General features: G+C 42.1%; 1 protein-coding gene across 4 annotated transcripts in view; it reads left to right on the top strand.

The window, feature by feature from the left end:
* CRPPA (CDP-L-ribitol pyrophosphorylase A) overlaps window positions 1–24,479 on the top strand; it is a 247,301-nt gene that overhangs the window by 93,165 nt on the left and 129,657 nt on the right. For all 4 annotated transcript variants that reach the window (XM_043966931.1, XM_043966930.1, XM_043966932.1 and 1 more), the window contains 3 exons: window positions 375–469; window positions 14,123–14,212; window positions 14,807–14,899. In XM_043966931.1, the coding sequence (XP_043822866.1) occupies window positions 375–469; window positions 14,123–14,212; window positions 14,807–14,899 (278 nt within the window). The remainder of the gene's footprint in view (window positions 1–374; window positions 470–14,122; window positions 14,213–14,806; window positions 14,900–24,479) is intronic.

The raw sequence follows: 24,479 nt of genomic DNA, 5'->3' as shown, positions 1-24,479 counted from the left end.
AATTCCCTGAGAGACCTGGTGACTTAAGGTGAAAAAAGAAATGTATTAGAAACTATGTTTTTTGACTGTTCAGTTCAATGCTTTTTTTTTTCCAGATTGAATAAAATGGCATCTCTACGACACTCTGTTTCATCTACTCTCCTAAGGTCTCCCCATCTCCATGGATACACATATATATTTATTGTCTTGATGGGAAGAAAATAATTGAGATCTTGACAGCATAGAGCCCCAATTTCTCTGCTGTTACATGAAATGTTGACTCCTTCCCCATTTCTTTGAACAAGCTATTTGTAGGAGTTAAAAGTAGATTTCAGAAACTTAGTTATTCATGTTCATTGTATTTATATCTTGCTTTCCCCCCCTCTCAATCCCAGACAAGATTTCACAACAGATTTGTGTTGTCATGGACTCAAAAGAAGATGCTGGATGCATAGGTTTTCTTCAAGAACTGCTGAAAAAGGAACTAGAAGTAAGTCCTTGCCCATGGAGTTGGTAAAACATATTTTTTTACTCAATCCATGATTTTATTTTCCTTTGCAGCTCATGTCCCCTTCTCCTGCTGAAATTACCTTAAAATTACTTCGTATCTATTCTCTATTTACTTATATAGATACGTTTTGTTTCTTGGATAAAATATAAGCTCCCCGAGGGCAGGGATTATTTCATTTTGTCTTTTTATCATGTGTCTAGCCTGACACACAGTAGATAATTAAAAATACTCATTTAATTGATTAATTTATTTACAATGTTACCACTAAGAAAAGGGTGATTTTTCTTAGGTTACTTGGGTTAGGTTTCTTAGGTTTTTTATTCTTTATCTGAATGGGGAAGAGAAAAAAAATCTTTCCTTTATTTTTAATGAAAAGATAAGCATCTCAATCGAGTTTGAGTTTCAGCCCATGGTTGGTGCTAGGTAGAGTTGGAAAGAGGTGATGAAATTGAGGTGTTTGGAAATGGAGTTGATCACAGCAGGAGATATGGACTGGGACAGGAGAATGATGAAAACTGAAACTGGTAACTCTTAGTGGATCCCTAGGCAAAGAGGTAGAGTGCTGATGGGCTTCCCAAAATGGCCCCTGAGAACACATTCTGGAAGAATTTTCCCAAGTTCATAGTCTGGAGAAGATGGCACCTCCCTTATAGCTTTTATACATTTTGAGAGAGAAGTCACTGGCATCTCTAGGCAGCATGGCTAGTGAGATTTCTTCTTGGGTATACTGATCCATACTTGGTTTTTGTTCTGTGAGTTAAACTTGTTGGACCAAATATAAGGATTTTTTTGGCTAGAATCTCTGAGAGGAACGGTGTCCCCTGTCCCTTAGGGTCTTCAAGTGGAGGCTGAATGACCATTTTTGGATGAACCTTGTAGACAGAGGATTCATGTCCATGTATGCTCGGACTAGATGGGTTCAGACTTGCCTCCAATTCTGAGTCAGTTTGGATGTTGCTAACTGACTTTTCTCAGTATTCTTGTTTAGGATCATTGTGTTTGCACCCTTTCATGCTAGTCTTGTTCTGTTTGGAAGCAGCAGTGTCCTCCACCAGAAAGCACAGAAACACAGCTTTCATTTCTATGTAAACTAGTAAAACATACATCTTTAGCAGTTGGCTAGTGTCAAATTCCCTAGCCATAATGCCAGTGTTATTCAGAAAAATCTTAGTACCCTCGGGAGCCCTGGTCAGAGCAGCTGTGTGTCTAGAGCCAGCAGCCTAGGCTAGAACTGTCACCCAACAGTGAACCTAAGATATAGAATTAAAAGCAGCAATGAAATCTTTAAACAGACATTTTCAGAAACCCTTCATGAAAACAATGAATGACTAGCTTGGTCAGATCCTGGGGCCCTAGTCGACCCTAGTTAACCTTATTGGGTTAAAAAGAAAGCATTTTATACTTCCCCATCAGAAAAAAATGCCTCCCTTTTATATGAGACACCACAGTCTGGAGGACAGAGCCAGCCAGGAAGACCCGCCTTTGGGTCCTGCTCTGGCCCAGACTAGCTGTGTGTCAGTGAAACTGACATGTGGAGAAGGGGACAGCTGTCGTGGTACAAAGCATTTCCTGATCCGGGGATTCTCTATACTCATGAAAACCACTTCCAATCCCCCTCCCTGTTTTGTATCTATGGAGCTGTGTACACCTACCTGCACCCCATGTTGTAGAATGCCCTTCAGGGTGTGGCTAGGGACCCATTTGTGTTTCTGTACCGTTATCTCCTAGCACAGTGCTTGGTATACAATAAGTACTTCATAAATGTTGGTTGGTTGTAATAAACTGACAGGCATGATGAAAACTCCTCTGTAATAGCTGTCCCTCAGGTCTTTGGCTTCTCAGGGAAAGGACAGAGGAACCCCAGAGGTGATATGTTTATTGGCTCTGGATTTCCTAGGGAATGAGTTCCTTGGCAGAAGTGTTTGGAGAACTTTCTCCTCTTTCCATTTACCTTTTTTTAAGGAGAGCATAGAAAACATGAGCTGAAAAGAAGGGGTTGTGAATAGGCAGCTAGAGAATGTAAGATGGCCCAGAGGAATGGAAATGGTCCAGGGGCACGTGGAAACTGCCTTTCGCTTTTTTTTGGCCATACTAGTTTTCTTCCTTTGTTTATAAATGTTTTCAGTTATCTACATATGTAAGTGCATGTATATTGTATGTATGTATGTGTGTGTGTATGTGTGTGTGTAAACATATCTTTTTTTTTTCTTTCCCTCATGGTCCCTTCCTTCCCAACCGAGGGAAAAAGAGCAAACCCCCACGGTCATTGGCCACGTCCAATGGAGACGTGTCTCAGTCTGCACCTCCCTATCAGGAGGCATCTCTGGAGCCTCTGGCCGTCCTTGGCCATTGTACTGATCAGAGTTCTTGATTCGTTCAATCCTACTTCTCAACAAGGGCGATTGTATTGTGCCTGATATTTTTACTCCGAGGTGATTGCACTGTGCTTGAGAAAGGACGTGTGTGTGTGTGTGTGTGTGTGTGTGTGTCGGGGGTAGGGGTGACATCACAGCTGTGGAAATCCAATAACCTTCAGGGCAGAGATGGGCGGTGTCATGTCATACAATACACAATAGTCTGGTTGTTTTGCTTAGGGTGGATGACAAGGGCTGGATGGAGTTGAAACGAGAGGAGGAAATTGGGCATGCTTACATTGAGCTGGGATTTGGGGATATAGCTAAAAGAAGCCACTTAAAATTATGTTTTCACGTTAGCCACAGAGTGAATGTCTGGAAGCGGTTATTTGCACAGTGTAAATTGAGGAGCTGACCTAGCAGTAAGACACACGTATACTACATTTTTCAGGCTATGAGGTCCTGTAACTTTTCTCATTTTTACTTCTTTCTCTTTTTTCCCCTAAGGAATTGGAGATATTTTCCAGAACTTTTACACTTGAAAGGCAGTGTCCATCATACTTAGCCATGAGTTGGACATGCAGGAGAAGCTTAGACCCTTCTTTCATATCTTGGGCATATGATGAATAGGAATTACACAACAGAAGAACACACTTACTGCGTGCATTCAGGGGTTGACCTGAAGGGAAGGAGGATGGGATCCATTTCCTTTTATCTCTCTTCTTGCTGAAATACGACAGAAAGATGTGGGGCCTTTTAATGTCTCTCTGTTTATAGGTAATGACTTTGAAAACCCTAGAATTTCAGAAGTGATTTCAAAGGCCATCTATCTAATCCAGTGGTGTCATGCCCATGGGCCCAAAGTGGCCTTCTGGAGTGGGGCCTGACTCAGATTAAAATGTAACTGGGAAATGCTTAACAAATAAATAAAAATAACAATGCAATGTAGATAATGTTAATCGGTGGTTTTTCAGTCAGCATGTGTCCTGCAGAGATTTGCCACCATTGACCTAGTCCAACCCATCCCTGATGGAATACCCCCTCCCCAGCCCACCCACCAGAGGGTCATTCAACCTTTGCTTGGTGTAGGAAGAGCCTGCTGCCTCCTTTCCTTACCCAACTTGTCCTTACTTCTGCCTTTGTAACTTCTGCTTGTCTGTCTTCTCTCTGTCCCCTGGGTCAAGCCGAGTCTACACTGGTCGCTGGTTCCTATTGCTTCTCTCTCCTTCCTTTCCCCTCATGGGATGAGGTCTCACCCGGCAGCCCCTGTGCATCCACATCAGCAGTCACTGCCAGAGGTGACATCATGCTGCTTGGCGAGCTATGGGCACTGAGCCCTGCAAAGAAAATAGGGGCAGACACTCCTGAAAGAAGAGGGGGTTGCCCAAGAAGCCCAGCTGCCTGGGCACTGTGTATTTCCATGCTCTCTGGTTCATTTGGTCCCTAATCATGCAGTGAAAATAGATCAACTGCTCAGCAGAGCCCTCCTGGGCCTCCTCTCCCCACGGGTGCCAACAGCACTGAATGGGCTTCACTGGCAGCTTGTGGTACTTGAATGGAAGGCCAGCAGGGATGGCTGAAGACCATTATACTCAGTTCATTTAGAATGTTGGCCACGATCGCTGATCAGTTCTCTAGAGGTGAAGGAAGACTATCAGCCATTGGACCACCAAGCTTCAGAGGATGGCATTAATTAGGCTTATAATGCAGCTAATAAGGCCCAAATGTTACTGTTCGAATGACTTGTCCAGAGCCTGAGATGCAGCTATGAATGTCTATATGACAAAAGTTGTGAGCGTAGTGAAAGCCGAAGTTGAGGTGCCTGGCGGGGGATCCTTTATTTTCACTGTATTAAAAATATTTTGACCTTTTGGACTTGAGTTTATCTTCCCAAGACAATGGTCCAATGGAAAGCCTGTTCTTTCTAAACAAAGCAGAAAGCTAATTTGAATAAGTCGAATTCTGTATTCCTTGACATTTAGATATGAATTAATTATTCATAAATGTAGACTCCTATGAGACTGATTTTATTTTTAGAGATCTAGAGATAATACTTTCTCTGAATTAGTTTTATATTATACTTAATACAAAATAGAACAAAGCAAAACTTTTAAGCCCACAACAAAAATTAGAGCTGAGGAATGGTACCCCCTGCTGTTCCTGGGCCTCATAAAATGGGGGGATTCAACCTGTTGGCCCCTGAGGAGCCTTCTAGCTTGAGAGCCACAAAATTGTGTTCCTCTAATTGACTATTTGGGTAACAGGATTTAAATTCCCTTGATTTTCATTGATTTTATGTAATATCTGTATTTGGATACTATATTTTCATTTTTACCTTCAATATTTTATTGTTGCCTGTCACTCTTACATCACCATGATTTCCAGATATACCAGTGCCTAGTGAGCCTTGCCTCTGACCCAAAAAAGAAACAAAACAGACCAAAGCAGCTGACACATTCATTGATCTGGTCTGACTGCATATACAACATTGTGTACCCCTAGTTCCCCACCTTCCCAAGAAAATGAAAGAGCTGCTTTTCTTCATTTCTTCCCTGGTGCCAAAATCAGCCATTATATTTGCGGAGTGGTCAGCTTCATGTGTGTGTGTGTGTATGTTTTAATAATAATGTACATTGGAGGCAGGGATTGTATCACCTCTTATTTACCCATAGGACTTAGCACTGGATTTGGCAAATTGTAGGTCCCCTTTTATTCATTGAAATAAGTGGGGGCAGCTAGGTGGTGCAGTGGATAGAGCACTGGCCCTGGAGTCAGGAGTACCTGAGTTCAAATCCGGCTTCAGACACTTAACACTTACTAGCTGTGTGACCCTGGGCAAGTGTCACTTAACCCCAATTGCCTCACTAAAAAAAAAAAAAAAAAAGAAATAGATGACCATCTTCTGTATGAGGCCTCTCCTAATTGAGCTCCCTCTTCCTCCTAATTGCTAGAGATGTCCTTCCTAAACTATCTTGGATTTAGCCACTTGGTATGTATTTTTACGGATTCCCTTTAGAGTTAGGTTCTGTGAGAATCAGGGTGCCACACCCCTGCTGAGAAAGACATTGTGAGAACCAGGGCAGCACCACCCTGAGGAGAAAGCGTGTGATTAGTATCTGGAAGTTACATCTATTCATAGAACTGCCTGTAAGTCATGTCAATTAATGCTACCAGCCAATTAGCTTGGAGCTGTGTGTGGGACTCTTGTGGTCCCTCAGGGAGCTTCCACTCTAGGAGAATGGGGGTTCTTCCATTTCGGTTGGAGATCGAGGTAGCTGCAGCAGGTCCAGGGAGCTAGGCTCTTTCTTTCTGAACTCTACGTGTTCTTCCTCTCTCTTTTGTTAACTTCTAGATACTTTAATAAATGTTTAATGCCCAAAGACTGGGGCTATAAGCTTCTAATTTAAGGCGACCACACATTAGATTTTAGTCACACATTTAGATTTTAAACATCACAGTTCTCTCTCTTTTTCTCTACACTTCTCTTCTCCCTCATTAAGATGTAGAATCCATTGTACTTCATGTGCCCCAGGAGCCAGCACAGAGCCTACCACCCCATAAGAACTTTAGTCCTTGTTTACTGATAAATGTAAAATGTAAATTTACAAATTGTGGGTCAATTTCAAGTCAGTTTCTCCAGCTTTTATTAAGCACCAGCTTTAGAGATTCAGGCAAGGAGTTTCAATTCAATTCTTACAGAATGTTTTGAAAATTCTAACTGGGCTATCATAGTTGAGGACATCTTTGAAACTAGTGCTTAGCCACACAGAAATTCAAACATTTCCCCAAAAGCCAAATGTTATTTTTTTCTGGAATCTTATGATTTTTTCAATCTAAATTTAAAAATTTTGAATGTTTTGAAAGTTTTGAGATTGTTTTTGTGTTGATTTTTCTTTATAAATTGTTTTCCTAAATGTAGTTTGTTCTCAATTTATACTATTAATAAATTAATTGATTACACATATTAATTGACTCAGTAGCATCATATTATTAATGCCTAAAACTTCCTAGGAAAGTTGATCAATTTGAAAAATTGCTTTCTCTTTTGTAGATAAGCTCACTGAGTAACCTCATTCGGTGGGAAAATATGCAAATGTAAACATTTAAATTTAGTTTATGTGCAGGTTTTGAAGTCTTGCAATAGCAATATTTTGGTTGGGCATGCAGAGACACAACATTTAAAAATAGCTCACTACTGGGATCAGCTTTTTCTTAGTTAATTGTGGTATTTTTGCAAGAAATGATTCTTCATTTAGATTTTTATGCACAGTAAGATGGTTCATTATAGGTTTTACCTTCTGTGAGTAGGAAGAAGTGAAGAGGGTTAGGTAGGGAAGATGGGAATGTGTGTGCAGAAGTAAATAACCAAGTTGTCTGCATGTGGTCAAGGTCTCCCCTTTCCTAACCATTTTAGCCTGTGATCTAAACAAATATCTGGGGTGACATGAGAATCACATAAATTGAAACTCAAAAAAGGGAAACAAAATATTTTTTTTACTTGTTGAGATTCACAGTCAAATTCTGGTGTTTGCTCTCAAGCGAGCACGGCATCATTGAAGCCTTAAAACTTTGGAGTAAATTCATTTTCTTTAGGTGTGCAAGACAGTAAGAGAGCAGAACCTTGAGTTTTAGGGTTAAACTTTAAAGATGAAAGTCAGATATGTTATTTACAATTCTTTTTGAAGATCCATAGCTTCCTGTCTGTTGTCATTCAGATATCTGCAACTTTTGTTCTTGTTTAGTCGTTTCATTTGTGTCTAGCTCTTTTTTACCCCATTTGTTTTGTTTTGTTTTGGGGGGCAAAGATAATAAAAAGGCCATTTCTTTCTCTAATATGTCCAAGAGAAATTCCTAAAGCTATGGAAACATTTCCTTAATATACAAAGGGTATCCAACATTTTCTATATTGGGGGGCAGCTTTATGATTGTATGGACCAAAGTATATCACAGAGAACAGAGTGGAGTGGGAGAGTCCACATCCCAACCCATTCACTAAGATCCCCTTCCCCCTCATAGGCCTTGAGAAGCAAGTTTTCACCTTATCTTTTATGGAAACAGATACTTCTCAGCCACCCCTCCTTCCTTTCTCCTCCTTGCTCCCCTGTATTCATTTTACTTCCCTAGCACCATGTAGTAATAATAACAACATTAATAATGATATCAGCTGACATTTATATATAGTGCTTACTATGTGCCAGGCGCTGTGCTAAGTTCTTTACAAATATTACCTCATTTGATCCTCATAACAACCCTGGGAGCTAGCATCTACCTCCCAGGGTTGTTGTGAAGATCAAATGAGATTGAAATATACAGTGATCAAGAATAAAAAAAAAATAGAGAAATTCCATTTCAAATAACTGTAGTCGATATAAAATTCTTGGGAGTCTGCCAAGACAAACCCAGGAACTATATGAACACAAGTATAAAATATTTTTCACACAAATAAAATGAGACCTAAACATTGGAAAAATATTAATTGCTAATGGGTGGGCCAAGCCAATAGAATAAAATGACAATTCTACCTACGTTAATCTATTTATTCAGTGCCATACCAAGCAAACTATCAAAATTATTTTATAGAGCTAGAAAAAATAATAACAAAATTCACCTGGAAGAAAAAAATCCCAAGGATATCAAAGGAATCAATGGAAAAATGCTATAGAATTTGGATCTCAAAACTTCAAATAAAAATGTTTTTAAAAATTAGAAAAAAGAATAAAAAAGGATAAAAAAAATCTTAAATTTGGAAATTGCTTTAAGTTCATTCCTTATCTGATTCCAAATCAGTCATCTAGATTTATCTTGAATCTCTTCAGTGAGGAGTACCCCAATATTCAATAAGGTAATGGGAACAGGAGTTTTCTTGCATTGTGGTAGATAATTTTTTCTATGTAACCCTCAATATTCACAAAACTTGAATGGTGCCAACAGCATTTAAATCTAGTCTCTTCTTTTTTTCCACTCATCTATTGGAGAAATGGATCCATAGTAAGGATTTCTGGTTATCTAGAAAATGATTATTGGAAGATACGTCTGTTATTTTTAATTCTTGGCTATCCTGTGGGTTTTTTTTTTCTTTTTTTTTCCCCTGGTCACTTTACTGTCTAAACTGATCAATTGTGTCCTGGTATATAGGACAGTGAAAAGTTTTGAGATCAGGCCATGTGAAGGATGACTGATGACCTCAAGAAGCTATGGCTCAGGGACACATACACAGAAACACACACACACACACACACACACACACACACACAAACACACACAAAAGCTACCTTCATGTGTTTAAGGCCCTGCCATGGGGAGGTGAAATTGGACTTTTTCTCCATGGCCCTTGAGGACACACCTATGAAAGTTGGGGAGGAGTTGGAGATTTGTGGTGTGTTCAGAAGAGCAATGGTCAGCTTTGTAATGTGTTGTTTAAAAATCTAAATGTGGGTTTTAATCTGCCCCCCCCCCCAGTTTTTTGGGGAAACTGGCTAAAATCATTGATAAATTCAGCAAGACTTTAGGCTTTTAAGGGTTTATTAAAAGATATATTATAAGATAGTGAAGAGAGAGAAAGATTGAGAACAGATTCCTTATAGCATGGAAATCCTAGCTTTCCTAGCAGCCCATGTGAAGTCCTGCCACCAAGCTGATGTCTCAAACCAAAATAGGAGGCTCCAGTCCACCAGCCTTAGCTTCCTACTTCGCGTACTCCTCCCCGAAATGGGAGGTTCTTCAAGTTGATTGGTCAATATTGGTCTCCTGTTGATGTCGCAGTCCACAGCCTCTGAGAACACACTCTCCTCAGGGTTGACCACTGTGGTCTCAATTTAATCAACCTTAACTAGGTTCAACTTCTGAGAACAACACCCTCCTCAGGGCCGGCCAGGTGTGGTCCTGATTTAATCATCCTTAAGTAGGTTCTCACCCAGTTCAATCAATTCCAAATCAATCTTCAGGTGGGGGCTCCTGGGCGTCTGCCAAATCTTAAAAGCCTAACTCTTGCTGAGTTTATCAGTGATTTTGGCCAGTTTCCCCCCAAAAGTGTGTGTGTGGGAAGAATAGGACTCACATTTAGATTTTTAAACAACACAGTAGAGCGGTGCATTCCACTTTACTGGAGGCCTTAGGACCAAGACTGGATAGTCTCTTGTAGCATGTCTTCTTGAAGTATATATCATTCAGGCTCAGGTCCCTTCCAACCCTGAGATTCTGTGATTGATTTGAGATTCACCAAACACATTCATTGGAAGTAAAGAAACAGGGTGATTTAGAGGGCCCCCAATCTAGAGTTAAAGGGGACCTCTGAGGTCATCCAGGCTGACCTCCTTGACAGGGGAGGAAAGAGAAGTCCACTTAAGTGTGGGTGACTAGCCCAAGGTTAGTGCCAGAGCAGAGATTTGAGCCCAAGTCTTCTGACTCTATCCAAAGCCAGTGTTCTTTCCACTGGGTCATGCTGCCTCCTCACTTGGTGGTTTTTTCCACTTCAGCCATTACAGAAACCAGTGCTTTTTGTCTGTGTAGGGAGCACTGGTCTCACAAGCCCGTAAATGTTATGACCTCCTGGTCCACAGCTTCTCATTGTCTCTGTCTGCATACTCACACAGATCATGGTGCCAGGGATGTTAGAGTTGGCTTGTTCCATTGGGAGCCACATCAAATCTATCTTTCTGAAGAGAATGTTGTATTTACAGAAACCTGTTTTTGAACTTATGGCTCATGTGATTTGCAACAGAAAATTTCAAGTCTCATAAAACCCTGGCTTTTTCCAGGACTAAGTAATGCATTCTGACATTCCATCTCCTTGCCTAATGCTTGTGCCTGAGTGAACATCTTGAATATGCAAATGATCATGTCTAATAATGCACCTCCCATGCCGATTGGTTATATGTCTGAGGCTGTTTTATGCCTTTATTTCATTTTCTGGCAAATCCAGGAAGTTTATTGTAAATGTTGTTTAAGCGCTCTGTGCACTAGTTTATTCAGAGAAGGAGGAGATGCTCTGACTTGGGGATTGTTTTGAGGGACAGGGAGTGTGGCTATCGTATATTGCCATTCTTCATGTTTCTACACTCAAGCATGACCCAGGGAAAATTTACCATTTTTCTGATTTGCACTTTGCTTATTTAACTTGTCAAAGAAGACATTGATGCATTTAAGCAAATTGTGAAGCTTTTTTCTCAAGTGTGTAAAAGAGAGTTCATGTTCTGGTTGGTGGGAGACAGCATAACGTAAATAATTTGGATTTAATTCCATTCATAGGAAACCTTAAAAGACAAGGGATGACCACAGAAGTAAAGAACAGCCATAGCTTGGCGGGGGGGAACCTTCCTGAAAAGGGGGGGTATGAGTGGAGGGGCTGGGTTGAATGCGAAAGATACTGAGGAGGTAGAATGAGAATCTTAGGATCCCAGCTCTAGAACAGCAGGGGACCCCAGAGGCTGTGTGATCTCTTTTTCCAAATGGGGAAACTGAGGCCCACAGAAGTGAGTCCTACAGGTTATAAGTATTCAAGGTGGGATCTGATTCCAAGAGCTCTGACTTTACTTTCAGATTCTTTATGTTGCGTCATGCCAATTCCATTCGTAATTTATTGGAGGAGGTGGGGCTAGGTGGTGTGAGGATGGAGGGTCAATTGGAAAAGGATTGCAGGGCTCTGAGCCAAAGGACTTGGCTGTAGACAGACATAGGAGAGTAGGAAGGGAGGTTCGGTTTTGAGCGGTGACTGTGAGTTGCTGGGGGAGGCTATTCAGAGGGAGACAGTCAGCAAGCAGATGCGAAAGCAGGGCTGGGGCTTGGCACACAGATGTTGGGACCAAGAGATGATCACTGTAGCCATGAGAGGTATTGAGGACACCGAAGGAAAGAATTGAGGGAAAGCTGAGAATGTAGCATATTTTAGAGATCAGAGGGAGAAGCTGCCTTGGCAAAGGGGACAGGAATGGAGCTCTCAGAGAGAGGAGGAAAACTGGGGGAGACTATCCAGCAGGGGCCCTGAACAGTTAGCCACATCAGATGTGGGAAAAGCCCAGCAAGATGAAGACCAAGAGAAGGCTGTTGGAGTCGGCCATTGGGAGCCATAGATGAAGGGCTTGGTGAGAAGTGATTAGGATAAGAACCTGATGGAAGTCATTGAGGAGAATGTGCACAGTGACAAAAATGGGCTTCTCTCCTGAGAAGTTCAGCCGTGCAGTCAGCACTGAGGACCCAGGCTTCCTTTGTGTGCTAGCTAGGGTGCAAGGGGCTGGCAATCTTTCTGGGTGGCAGGCTCCATCTTCACTGCTTCATACCCTTAAGGGGGAGGGTGGGGCTGGTTGGCCCTGCCATGGAAGGTGGTACTGTGTGAGGAATGCTAGGTGTGTGTGTGTGTGTGTGTGTGTGTGTGTGTGTGTGGGTTGGGGGGGGGGAACACCTGGAGGGAATGTTTCCTCAGACCTTCCCATTCTGATCCCACAGAAAACTGAGAAGACAGGAAAGGTGGGGGATGGTGTGAGCTCTTGCCAACAATGTGCACGCCTATTCAAACGTCTTACAAACTCAGCCAAAGTCAGCCCCCCCCAATTCCCTTTTCTGATACCACTTCCTCTTCCTCATGAGTGGTTCCACCTTGAGCACTTTCTGGGAGATCAGCTAAAAGGGATAAGCAGAATGGGGTGAAGGTAGGTGAAGGGGAGGGTGTTAACTTTCAAAGGCTGTTCTTTTGGTGCAACTTTCAAGTCCTAGAGAAAAGTGAATTCTGAGTGTCTCATCACCTTGTTTGTTGGATTATTTCAAGGATCTGTAATTTCATTTGCTTTGTTCCCCACACTTATCCCTTATTGATGCAAGCAGACCTAGGACCCTCAGTGAGCTGGCCTTAGAGGGTTGCCGTGGCCCCCAAATCCATTCCCTGTGGCCAATCTGGTCATTAGCTTTCTTGAACTTAATGAGGTTGGGCATAGGGTTTTAGAGGTAGCGCTAGGAATATTTTCAGAGGTGATCTAGTCCTTTATGAGGACTAGATGAGGAAACGGAGGCCCTAGCACCCACAAACTAAAGTGTCAGAGGCAGAATTTGAACTCCAAAGCCAGGCCCTCTTTCCCCTATGCCACTGTGATTCAGAAAGATGGATCACCCATCTCCAGGCTGGTGCTGTAATCTTTCCTGCTTTGGTTGGGTCGACCCAACCTTAATGTTTTTGAAATCCCGGAATCACCCACTGTCAGTTAATCTGCAAGCATTCATTCAACACCTACTATGTGTCAGGGCCTGGATGAGGCACTGGAAACAAAGGATTTCATATCCTATCCAGCAGAACAAGTGGGGCTTGCATGAAGGACTTGCCACCTCATTTGTCCCCAGCACAGAGTTATCTGCTTTGTGGTGGTATTTGAGAAATGATCTTTCTCTTTTGACTCCCAACACCTGGGAAGTACTGCTTTGCACCATGAAAGCCTGGAATGGTAGCTGGGTCTCTGCTTTAGGCTTCCTCCTTTCTAGGCTCAATGAGAGGACAGTGCTGTGAGGCCCTCCATAAATGAGAGAAGTCTAGGCTCATGTTGTATGGACATAGTTATTGGCTCAGTTTCTTTCAGGAGATTGTGAGCTTCCTGAGGGCAGTGACCATGACTTTTTGCCTTTCTTTGTATTCCCTGTGCCTGGCACATAGTAGGTGCTTAATAAAATGCCTGGGCATTGGTACATTGTTAGACAATCCACCTCCCCTCACCCCAACTCCAATCTACCAGTTGTGAAATCATCCTTGACTAAGAATTCATCTCCACACCCCTTGGATTCCTGTTTGTGTGTGAGAAAGGTTGGTGCTTCTTTTGTTGGCTCAGACACACATGAAGAATCCTAAACTAAACCCAAGTCTCATAGTATAAATGAGCAGACTAGTTCCCAGAACAAAGCCAAACATTCTCCCTTGACCTTTGCCCCTTCTCTGCCGCCACCCCCCAGCTTTCATGGATGCCACATGGAAGTCTCAAGTTCCTAAGCTGCTTTTGCTCCTCAGGGAGACATCATTTAAAGTTGTGCCTAGGAGGAGAGGAAGAATTCGAGCAGCTTGAAATTCAAGGCCAGCCTGAATCCAGCAGGGTCAGAAACCTGTCCTAGGATGCTTTCTAGGGGATTTCAAGGCACAAAGTCCAAGGTCATAGAACAGTCCCTCTCCTCTGTAGGTGGGTAGATCATCTTTGAAAGCCAAGGGAACTCAATGAGCGGTACCTGTCATTGGGAAAGTCTCCATCCTTGACCTCTATGCATGTTCCTGTATATGATGCTTTTAAAATCCCTTTTTTTCCTTGAACAGGTTAAAGGCACATCTGTAACCCTGTGTCCAAATGGCCAAGATCTTCAAAAAATCTTCCTGGAAGATTGCTACAATTTTGTTTGCATAAATGTAAGTATTGAGGGCAAGAGATTCAAAACACATGTCTCTGGAAAAACAGAATGAGAGATATCCATCCACCCACCCATCCACCCATCCACCCACCCATCCACCCACCCATCCACCCATCCATCCACCCACCCAGTCATCCGCCTCTCCCCTTCTCCTTTTCTATTTGTATGTGTGCCTACATAACATATGTATATTATATACGCACATGCACACACATATACTGAAAAAAGAGCAGTGAATACAAGCTATAGCAGAAATTATCTCATTCCAATCTCTTTCTTTCTAGCTTTGGGGTTTGACTTGTCTCTTGATAAAAGGAAAACTAGCATATTCACAGAAATTTCTCCCCCATTTCAGAATCAAGTTGAATTGGGGTTTGTGTTCATTTTTAGTCAAATCTGAGTATGAAGATCTCTGTTGGCTTGTGGGGTTGGTAATGAATGCATGTTTTCCCATTCCTGATTCTTAAATTTGGCTCCGCTGATACCTCTGGACCCAATTCTCAAATGATGGCATGAAGGATTCTACTTTGGATCCAAGGCCAGTTAACTTCCTCAAGTCATCTTAAGGGTTTTGCTTGTTTTCTTGATTTAGATGATGGACTCTGGTTTTCAACAAACCACGAAGTTGCTGGATGGGCTTGAAAGCACAACCCCCTCCCTTCTATATCCTGCTGCTGTTGTTTCGGTAGGTGAACGAGGATGTTTTCATGCCCCCTCCTGCTCCCCAGGTGTAGTCTGGTTTCCCTGGAGCCCATGGTTTGTAAAGGAAGGCCTTTGGAGGGGTGGAGTAGGGTCGGCCTGCTTGTGTCAGGTGAGTGATTGTGGAGATGATTGACTCTAATAAAAAGGAACCCCCCCCCCAAAAAAAAAGAGACTCCCCTTCCCTGTCTTACCCTAATCCAGATGCTCAGTTATCTCTTTGGATTTTTCATTGTTGGTCACTTCAGCCATTTTTGCTGTTGCTGGATCTGAGCCATCTGAACCGGGCCATCCTGTGGCTGGCTCTTACTAGGAAGGTCACTTTGGTCAAACAGCTGATTAGGACAATCATAGCGATCCCCAACCTATCCCCCAAGACTGACTAGACCAGCTGTTTGGCCTTCTATCGATGCACCCTGAGCCAGCACACTGCCTACCCAGTCAGAGTTCATTAGGACATAAATCCAGATGAAAAGCTTGGAAAGGGAATGCAATGAGAGGAAACATTAAAAAGCCTTTTCAGAGCGACAGAGAAGCTAGAGCTGTGAGGGACATGGCAGGTCATCTGGCTTGACTCCCTCATTATCCCCAGGGAAGAAAAGTCTGTGCAAGGTGACAAGGAGGCAATAACAAGTAGAACTGGAACTCCAGCCAGGGTCCTACAGCCCCAATGTCAGGGTCCTTTGTCCTGTGTCTTCCTAACTTGGTTAAAGAACCAGGGGGTCTCATTTTATTAACCCAGCTGCTAAGGTCTCCCCCCCAAATCATCAGGTGTGTATTTGGCTTATACCATGTCTGTTGCCCAGATTGTGACCTGCATTTGATGGGAAAACCAATAATAATTGCCCTTTAGAATTGTATATGGATCTGACCATGACAAGGAGACCCAGCTGGGTCTACAGCTAAACAGGAGAGTGAAATGATGACCTTGAGTGACCCCAGGTTTCTCCTTGAAATGAAGGCCTAACATTCTCATGGCATTGTGGAATGGCTGTGAGATGCAGAGCACAATCCTTCCAAAGAATTAAAAATGAATATTATGCAGGGGCTTGGGCATGGAGAGAGTGAGCAGATGCACAAGTGACCAATGAGGAACCATGGAGAAAGGTGATTGTAGGAGGGCAGGGAGGTCTCCACCTAGGAGTTCTTTACCTTGGTGGGTGAGTGGGGAAGATGGTCTGGGAATTGTTGGGCTTGGGGGGCCCAAGTATTTTTCAATATACTTCGTTTTTTTCTTTGTAGTCCTTCGTATTTTACTTTGTGCATTTAAAAACATGATTCTGAAAAGGCGTCTGTTGACTTTCTCAGATGGGAAGCCTTAGGGATCTAGGACACCAACCACCATTGAAATTCCCTGTCCAAGGAAATAGAAGAGGGATGAGAAAGGGCTGCTCATGTGGTGAGGGTGAGAGACGACAGGTGGACAATGTGCAGAGTGCTTCACTGGTGCTTTTCTGACGCCAGGAGGAAGTGACAAAGGCCTGGAGCATGTTGGGAGAGTCTCCTTTGAACAAGAGTAGCCCAGGAGGGGCAGGCGTGGATGAGCTCTGTTCTGCATCTCATCTCAGGGAGCTTCCAAACCCATAAGATCGTGGCCCCAGTTGATCATTAAATGGGGATAATGTTCTTTCTCCCAAGTGGCACACGGGCTCCTTGAGGGCAGGGGCCTTTTCATTGTATTTTTCCTTCCTTGTCTTTGTATTGCCAGTGTCCAGTGTCGGGAACACACCAGGCCCCTATTACATGTCAGTTACTGGGTTGATCGGCCTCTGTCCAGACAAACTAGAGAGCGGTACCTGGAATGAGTGTTCATGGATGGTTTCTCAGACAAGGCTTTTTCCCAAAGAGAGAACCAGACACTATCCCCTCTCAAGCAGCCTCTACTCTGGTGGGGAAGATGAGGGAGAGAGGGTCACACATAACTGCCCCATGCCCCTGGTGCAGAGGGACAGAGTCCTCTGAAGTCTGAATGAACCCAGCGGGTAGCCAAGTGAATGGTGCAGCCTGTGAGGTGAAGGAGGGGCCTGGGTGGGGGGGTGCCTTGAGGGAGATGCCTCAGCAGCCTTCACGCACCAATCATCCCTGAGGATAATGGGTTGGAAAAAGTCCCATCTGGGGGCCAGTGGAGAGCTACCAAGCTTGACACTTGAGACTTTCACCTTGGGGGAAACGGTTGGAGGCAGGTAGGGGAATGAAGAGAGTGTCTATGTCCTGTTTCCAGTCCAGGGGCCCTCGCTATTGTCAGCATGGAGGTGACCCTGCCTGCCTTGGGCCAGTCCCAAGGCTTCAAGGACAAGGCCAGTGACATCTGTCTGTGACGGAGCTGGACTGGGGAATCTCATCACCAGCCTGGTACCAGGGGGATGAACCTTTCCATCACAGCAACTCAGAATTGCTGTTTAGTAGAATGTAATATCTTGGGGCGGCTAGGTGGCGCAGTGGATAAAGCACCGGCCCTGGATTCAGGAGTTCCTGAGTTCAAATAAGGGCTCAGACACTTGACACTTACTGGCTGTGTGACCCTGGGCAAGTCACTTAACCCCCATTGCCCCGCCAAAAAATAAATAAATAAATAAATATTAAAAAAAAAAAGAATGTAATATCTTACCATTTAGAGGAATGTAACCTTCCTGAGGGCAGGCACTGTCTCTTTTATTTCTGAATCTTCAGACCCTACCACAGGGCTTTGTTAATGAAATGTAAACTCCTCTAGGTTGGGAACTGTCATGTTTTTGTCTTTGTGAGTTCAGTGCCTGTCATACAGTAGGTGCTTAATAAATGCTTGCTGATGGGTGGATCTCCAAGGGTTGCTATTTTTTGCTGATCAAAGGAACCTTAAGCCTTTCAGTGCTGCAGTGGGTTTGCCATCTCCTCAGTATAGCTATTCCCTGCAGTCACTGCATATAGATTGCAACCCCTCTATGGTTGTCCATCCTGTGTAAGTTGAGTCTGGTCCATGTTACATCTTCCCTTAAAGAGCCTTCCTGCTATGTGCCAGGGACCTCTCCTCTAGATCTCCTGCCAGTATGGAGGGAGTAGAGGGCAGATGCCACCAAGAAGATCATGAATCTTTGGGTTTGAATTAAATATCTCTCTGCAGATGTGGATGGACTAGGGCATCTCTTCTCAGAAGAAGTTTGGTGTTTGGAAGAAAAGTGCCCATGTTCTGTTTTGGGATGTGGTGGCTGTGAAGTTCTCAGAAATGAGGATGAAGCTCAGGCCTGCTTCCTATGAGATGGGGACCACAGACCACCTCTCTTTACCTTGCCATCTTCTCCTGGCTGACGGTCTTCCCCAGCCCTTCCGACCAGTCTCAGTCTGTCTGTCCAAGACTACAAAGCACTAATGCGCATCCACACAGTCTTGCCAAATTGAATGAAACACAAATGCCTCTTTTTCTGCATTTCTTTTTAGTCTCAAATCACACATTTGTATGTTTGTTTCCCTTCCTTTTTTACCTTTTTGTCTAGGTCAGTGCCTGATCACTGTAGGTACTTAAAAAATATTTATCCAATGGTCCCCTTTGTTGCAAACATTTCAATAGAGCTAAGGATGGTGACTGTCCAAGGTGCCCATTTCCTTGGAGGGAAAAATCGTTTGAGTGCTGTCTCTCTCTCGCTCTCACTCTCGCCCTAGCTCTCACTCTCGCCCTCTCTCTCTCTCTCTCACTCTCGCCCTCTCTCTCTCTCTCTCTCTCTCTCTCTCTCTCTCTCTCTCTCTCTCTCTCTATCTCACTCTCTCATCCTCCCTCCCTCCCTCCCTCCCTCCCTCCCTCCCTCCCTCCCTCCCTCCCTCACTCACTCACTCTCGCTCTTGCTCTCGCTCTCGATCTCTTGCTCTGGCTCTAGTTCTCTCTCTCAGTCAAATACACAGGCGCACACATATACATACTATACATACATGTATGTCACACACATGCACAGCACACACATGTGCACACATATACATACACACCTGTATGTGTACACACATATTTGAGCTCTCTTTGGTCCCTTTTGGATGATTTCGATCAGACTTCTCTCTTTAGGAACTTTCCAAATAGCATACAATTTGGGGACATTAATGAAAAAAAACAAAAAACAAATAATAACCAATCAGTTGCAGGAAGGTCACCCATCCTCCTTACCATTTATTTTGTTACTTGTTTTTAGAGGGTGGAGTAAGCCCCTGGCATTTCCTGGCTAAATTAACAGTATAAATAACCATTAAACAATTCCAAATTCTTTGCATCTGAGGTCATAACAAGAATTCATTTTGAGTTGAAAGATATGGGTTGACAAAATAATTCTTACCTAGGGTGTGGAGCGAGAAGAACTGACTGTGTGTCTTTTATGAGCATGTAGACTGAGAATTATATGTGCAAGCAACAGTTTCTTTTGTGGGTAATGGAAAAGTCCAGGGGATCTCTGATCAAGGGACTGCTCATGAGTGGTTATTCTGTGGCTTCCTACAGAGGGTCCTTGAGCTCTGTGCTCCTGACTTATTTTTCAGATGATTACTCCTGTTAGATGAAATGCTTTTCTGTTGGGAAACATTTATGAAAGTCATGGATTAGGAGTTTTACTCATTCCATTCCATGAATGAAATTTGGTGTTGACTTGTAGCTGCCATTGATTTTCCTGATCTTCCATTGGAATCAAGTTAGCCTGGATAACAGCAAAAGCAAAGACCAAAACCTTTATGTCAGTGCCATGAGTCTGTCAGTGCTCAGGCAGAATCAGATGTTTTGCAGCCCAAATGGAACAGGTTATCTGCACAGGGGGCTTATAGGTTCTAAAGTAATTTATTTTCTGATTCATCTAAACTATTACTAACTGTCGGAAAGTTAGGCAGGTTCAGATTGGTGCAGGAGATGCCATGTTGGAATTCAAAGGAGATGAGTTCCAGTCTTGCCTGTGATCCTTCCAAGCTGTTGAGTGATCCTAGATAGGATGTTTCACCTTTCTGCATTTGTTTGCTCATCTATAAAGTAATGCAGATTTTGCTTATGCTATCTGCTTTACAGAACTGTGAACTTCCATTGAGATTATGTATGTAATTTGTAAACATCAAAAATACCAGCTGTGATAATGATGGTTTTTATTGTTGTTTTTGGAGGGGACCTCTGATTTAATTAATACAGGGAAGTCTCAGGTGAATAAACTTCTGCCTATGGAGAGTGGTATTTGCTCTGCACCTTAGTGGCAGATTGGGGCAGCTAAGTAGTGCAGTGGGTAGAGAACTGGCCCTGAAGTTGGGAGGACCTGAGTTCAAATCTCATTTCATACACTTACTAGCTGTGTGACCCTGAGCAAGTCACTTAACCTCAGTTGCCTTAAGCATCTGGTGTCATCTGTAGTCATTCTGATCTATATCTTGCCACTGGACCCAGATGGCTCTGGAGGAAAAAATGAGGCTGGTGACTTTGCACAGCCCTCCCTCAGTTAAATCCAATCCAATTCAAACCATGACATATGTCATGCTCCTCTTCAAGAACAAAGGACAAACAATAAGTAGCAGATTAGATTTACCTGGGGCACTGAAAGGTCAAGTAGCTTGCTCAGGCTCATACAGATCGTATGTTTCTTAGGAGGACTTGAATGCAGTTTTTTCTAACTAAGGCGACGGTCTTGATGTCTCCCTGCTAAAACAGTAAAAATAATAATAATAACAATAATAACAATGGTAATGATCATAATAATTGTTTAAGTGGTTATTTGTAAGAATTTTTGGCTTTCCTTCATTAGTACTTTCCCTAGTGGAGTAAACAGGGGGTGCAAGATGATCTATAGGGAATGTGGGAAGAAAAATATAAGAATTTCTATTTGGATTTTTTATTTTAAAAATAAATGTGCTCTGTTAATATTTAATATATTGATTGATTGATACTAGCATCTTCGCTCTGTCCATGTGCTGTCATTGCAGTATATGAGGTGTCCCAAGGAAAGAGTAAGAATTGTACCACATGGAGGAATTGATAGTGGCACCCTCACCCCATAAGTTTCCTCTGGTATATGGAGATTTTGGAATTTATAAGTACCCACTGAAGCCAATTTACAGATTATGTTACCTAGTTTTTAACTAGTCTTTAAAAAATGGACATGTGTCTAAAAGATTCCAGCACAGAAATGATGGACTCAAGATAATATGAATAGTGCAAAAGTAAAAGTAAAAGAAAATATGACAAATTTAACACTTCCACTACTTCTAGTAAATGCTATTTGTCAGCAAAATTGTGAAGACTAAAGTACTGGGGATCTAATCTGATCTGAGTAAAGATTGATAAGAACACACGACTACCAATATATCATTTGAAATATGAATTTGGATCAATCAGTAAGCATTTATTTAGTACCTACCATGGTCAGGCACTGGGCTAAGCAGGGCATACAAAAAGGGCCAAACAACTGTCCCTGCCCTCATTGAGCTCCCAGTCTAATGGGGGAGACAACCTGCAAATAAATATATACAAAGTCAGCTATAAGAAATAATCATCAGAGGAAGAGCTCTGGAATTCAGAGGGGTTGGGGAAGGCTTCCTGTAGAGGAAGAGATTCAGAGATGTGGGTAGTCAGAGCAGAGGAGGGAGTGCATTCTAAGCATGGAGGATAGCCAGAGACAATGTCCTGAGCTGAGAGATGGAGTGTCTGACTGGTGGAGCAGCCAGGAGGCCAGTGTCACTGTACTGGGCAGTAAGGAGTGAGATGACTTGAAATGGAGGGGGCAGCTTGGAAAGGGCTTTGAGTACCCGAGGGAGCATTTTGTCCTTGTTCCTCCAGGCAAAAGAGAGCCCCTGGTGCTTATGGAGTAGAGGTGATGACATAGCTAGACCCGTGCTTTAGGAATATCCCTTTAGTGGCTGAATAGAGTTTGGTCTGGAGTAGGAAAAGAATTGAGGCTGGCAGACTGACCCACCAACAGTCACTATGGTAATGGTGGTGTCAGGTGATGACAGCCAGCCTCGGGGTGGGGGACTTGTCAGAGGGGAGGAGGTCAGATTTTTGAGGGATGTTGCCAAGGTGAGATCCACGGGCCATGACTACAGCTTCATTATTGGTGGCACAGAGAGAGTGAGAGATAACAGAGTCCATGACGAACTAGATTGTAAGCCTGTGGAATTAGGAGAATACTGTAGTGTGGTTTTGTATACTGACAGGGAACATGGGAGAGGGCAGGGTTTAGGAGGAAAGAAAATGATTCAGCTTTGCATATTTTGAGTTCAAGGTATCTCCTGGAAACCAGTTTGAGAGATGTGAGATTGGAGGTCAGCAGAGAGATTGGGTAAGGAAAGGTAGATTTGAGAATCATCAGCATAGAGATGGTTGTTAAATCCATGAGAGTTGGTGAGATCACCCAGTGGAGTAATATAAAAGGAGAAGAGAACAGAAGAGAGTCTAGTACAGAGCCCTGAAGAACACCTATAGGTAGAGTTAGCAAAAGGGGACAGAGGAGGAGTAGTCAGAGAGGAAGGAGGAGAAAGAGGAAGGAATGGGTAGCAGGAGAGAAGAAGGGAGGGAGGGAGAGACAGAGAGAGACAGAAAGGCGTCCCAAAATCTAGAGAGAAGAGAGAATTAAGGAGGAGAGAACAAACAATAGTGTCAAAGGCTGCAGAGAAGTCAAGGAGAATGAGGACTGAGCAAAGGCTCAGGATTTGGCAACTAAGAGATCACTTGGTCACTGGTAACTTTGGAGAGAGGTTTTAGGGGAATGATAAGGTTGGAGGCTGGATTGTAAGGGGTTAAGAAGAGAGAGGAGAGAATGTGCATTAACCTCCTGCAGAAGTTCTGCTACAAAGGACGGAAGGGAGAGATATGGGAAGATATTGTCAATGTTAAACCTAGTCCTTAGTATACGTTGTGCCTTGAGCTATTAGCTAATGATCATCATTAGCAAGACATTTAAAAACTGAGCTTTTGTTGTTGAGCATTATGTAAGTCATAAAAGGCATAATGGTTTTAGCATTTTCGAATCTAATTTTCTAAAATTTAAAAATGTTTTAGGACCTTCAATGGATTTTGAATCCTTTTGTTGAAAATATAAAAATTCAGCACCTTCCAATTAGTTTGTGAGAACATGGGGAAGAGAGAAATTGACTAGTCATTTTCAGGCACAAACTTTACATGAATGGTAGATGGGCTTGACTGACTAATGAGGACTTTGATAGAGTCAGTGCAACCAATTAAACATTTCTCACTTGGATCTGTGTATCTTTGTGACACATTTTTTTTTCAGCATTAAAAGCAATTAAAACCACGTCTTGGAATAAATAATTGCTCTATAATAGAGTCAAATTGAAAATTTCTAAACAATAAAGTATATTGTCACTGCCCTAGATAAAAATGTCTCTCAATGATTTAACTGAGAATAAATTGTTTTTATATTACTAATAACATTGAAAAACATAAAATATCTTGTAGGGTATTTGTATTGCCAGAGTTTATGCATATGTTCACATGGGTTTGTCTAAATGAGGCTCATAGGGAGGTATATATTGAAATCTGAAATCTTGTCTACCCCTCTTCAAGGATACTTTGCTATCTTCTTGGAGGAGGTGGGAGAATAGAGACTGCTTTGGTTAAATTTAATAAGTTTTATGTTATCTTGATGTTTTCATTTGTATTGATGAAATTATTTTTTAAAATGATTTATTCTTTTTGCTAACAGGGTTTTTTATTTTTTTGGCTAGAGTTCGTCATCAGTTATTTTTCAATTCTTCCTTTAGTCATCCTTTGTGGAATATAATTTTTATTTCTTTGTCATCAGTAGAGGATATGTGTAATAATTCTGCTCTTCCACATTTGCTTGTGAGGGTTTTATGCCTTGATACATGTTCAACTTTTTATAACAATATCATGCAATACTGAGAAATTTATGTATCCCTTTTTTTCCCATTAAGTAAATATCAGTGATCTACCATATTTAACTTTTCTAAAAATTCTACTAAAGTCTTTAATATTTTTCTTGCCTATTTTTATTTAAACTTTTTTCCAGTTATATAGACTTCATTTAAATATTTTAATTAATTAATTAATTAATTAACCTATCTATCTGTCTGTCTGTCTATCTATCTATCTATTTATTTTTGCAGGACAATGAAGGTTAAGTGACTTGCCCAGGGTCACACAGCTATTAAGTGTCAAGTGTCTGAGGCCAGATTTGAACTCAGGTCCTCCTGAATCCAGGGCTGGTGCTTTATCAACTATGCCACCTGGCTGCTCCTAGACTTTGGCTTTTTTAAAAAATTGCACATTTTTATTATTCAAAAGGTAGAACAAATTTTCCAGTAATTATTATTTTAGTTGGTTTATTTGATTCTTTTAAAAAAAATATTTTATTTCAACCTAATTACATGTAAAAACAAATTTTAACATTCTTTTTTTTTTAAGTTTTGAGTTCTAAATTCTATTTCCCCTTACTCTCCCCCCTCCTAGATGATAAGCAATCTGATATAGGTCATACATGTAAAACATTATTATTATGATATTAGTAATTTTGTGCAAGAAAACTCAAACTACAACAGCAGAAAAGAAAGTGAAAAATAATATGCTTTGGTCTGTTTTTAGATGACCTCGGTTTTTTCTCTGGAGG

This window comes from Dromiciops gliroides, chromosome 5 (genome assembly GCF_019393635.1).
Source record: "Dromiciops gliroides isolate mDroGli1 chromosome 5, mDroGli1.pri, whole genome shotgun sequence".
Lineage (NCBI taxonomy): Eukaryota > Metazoa > Chordata > Mammalia > Microbiotheria > Microbiotheriidae > Dromiciops > Dromiciops gliroides.
The sequence above is the reverse complement of the archived record's forward strand: the minus strand, read 5'-3'. Positions and strand labels throughout refer to the sequence as shown.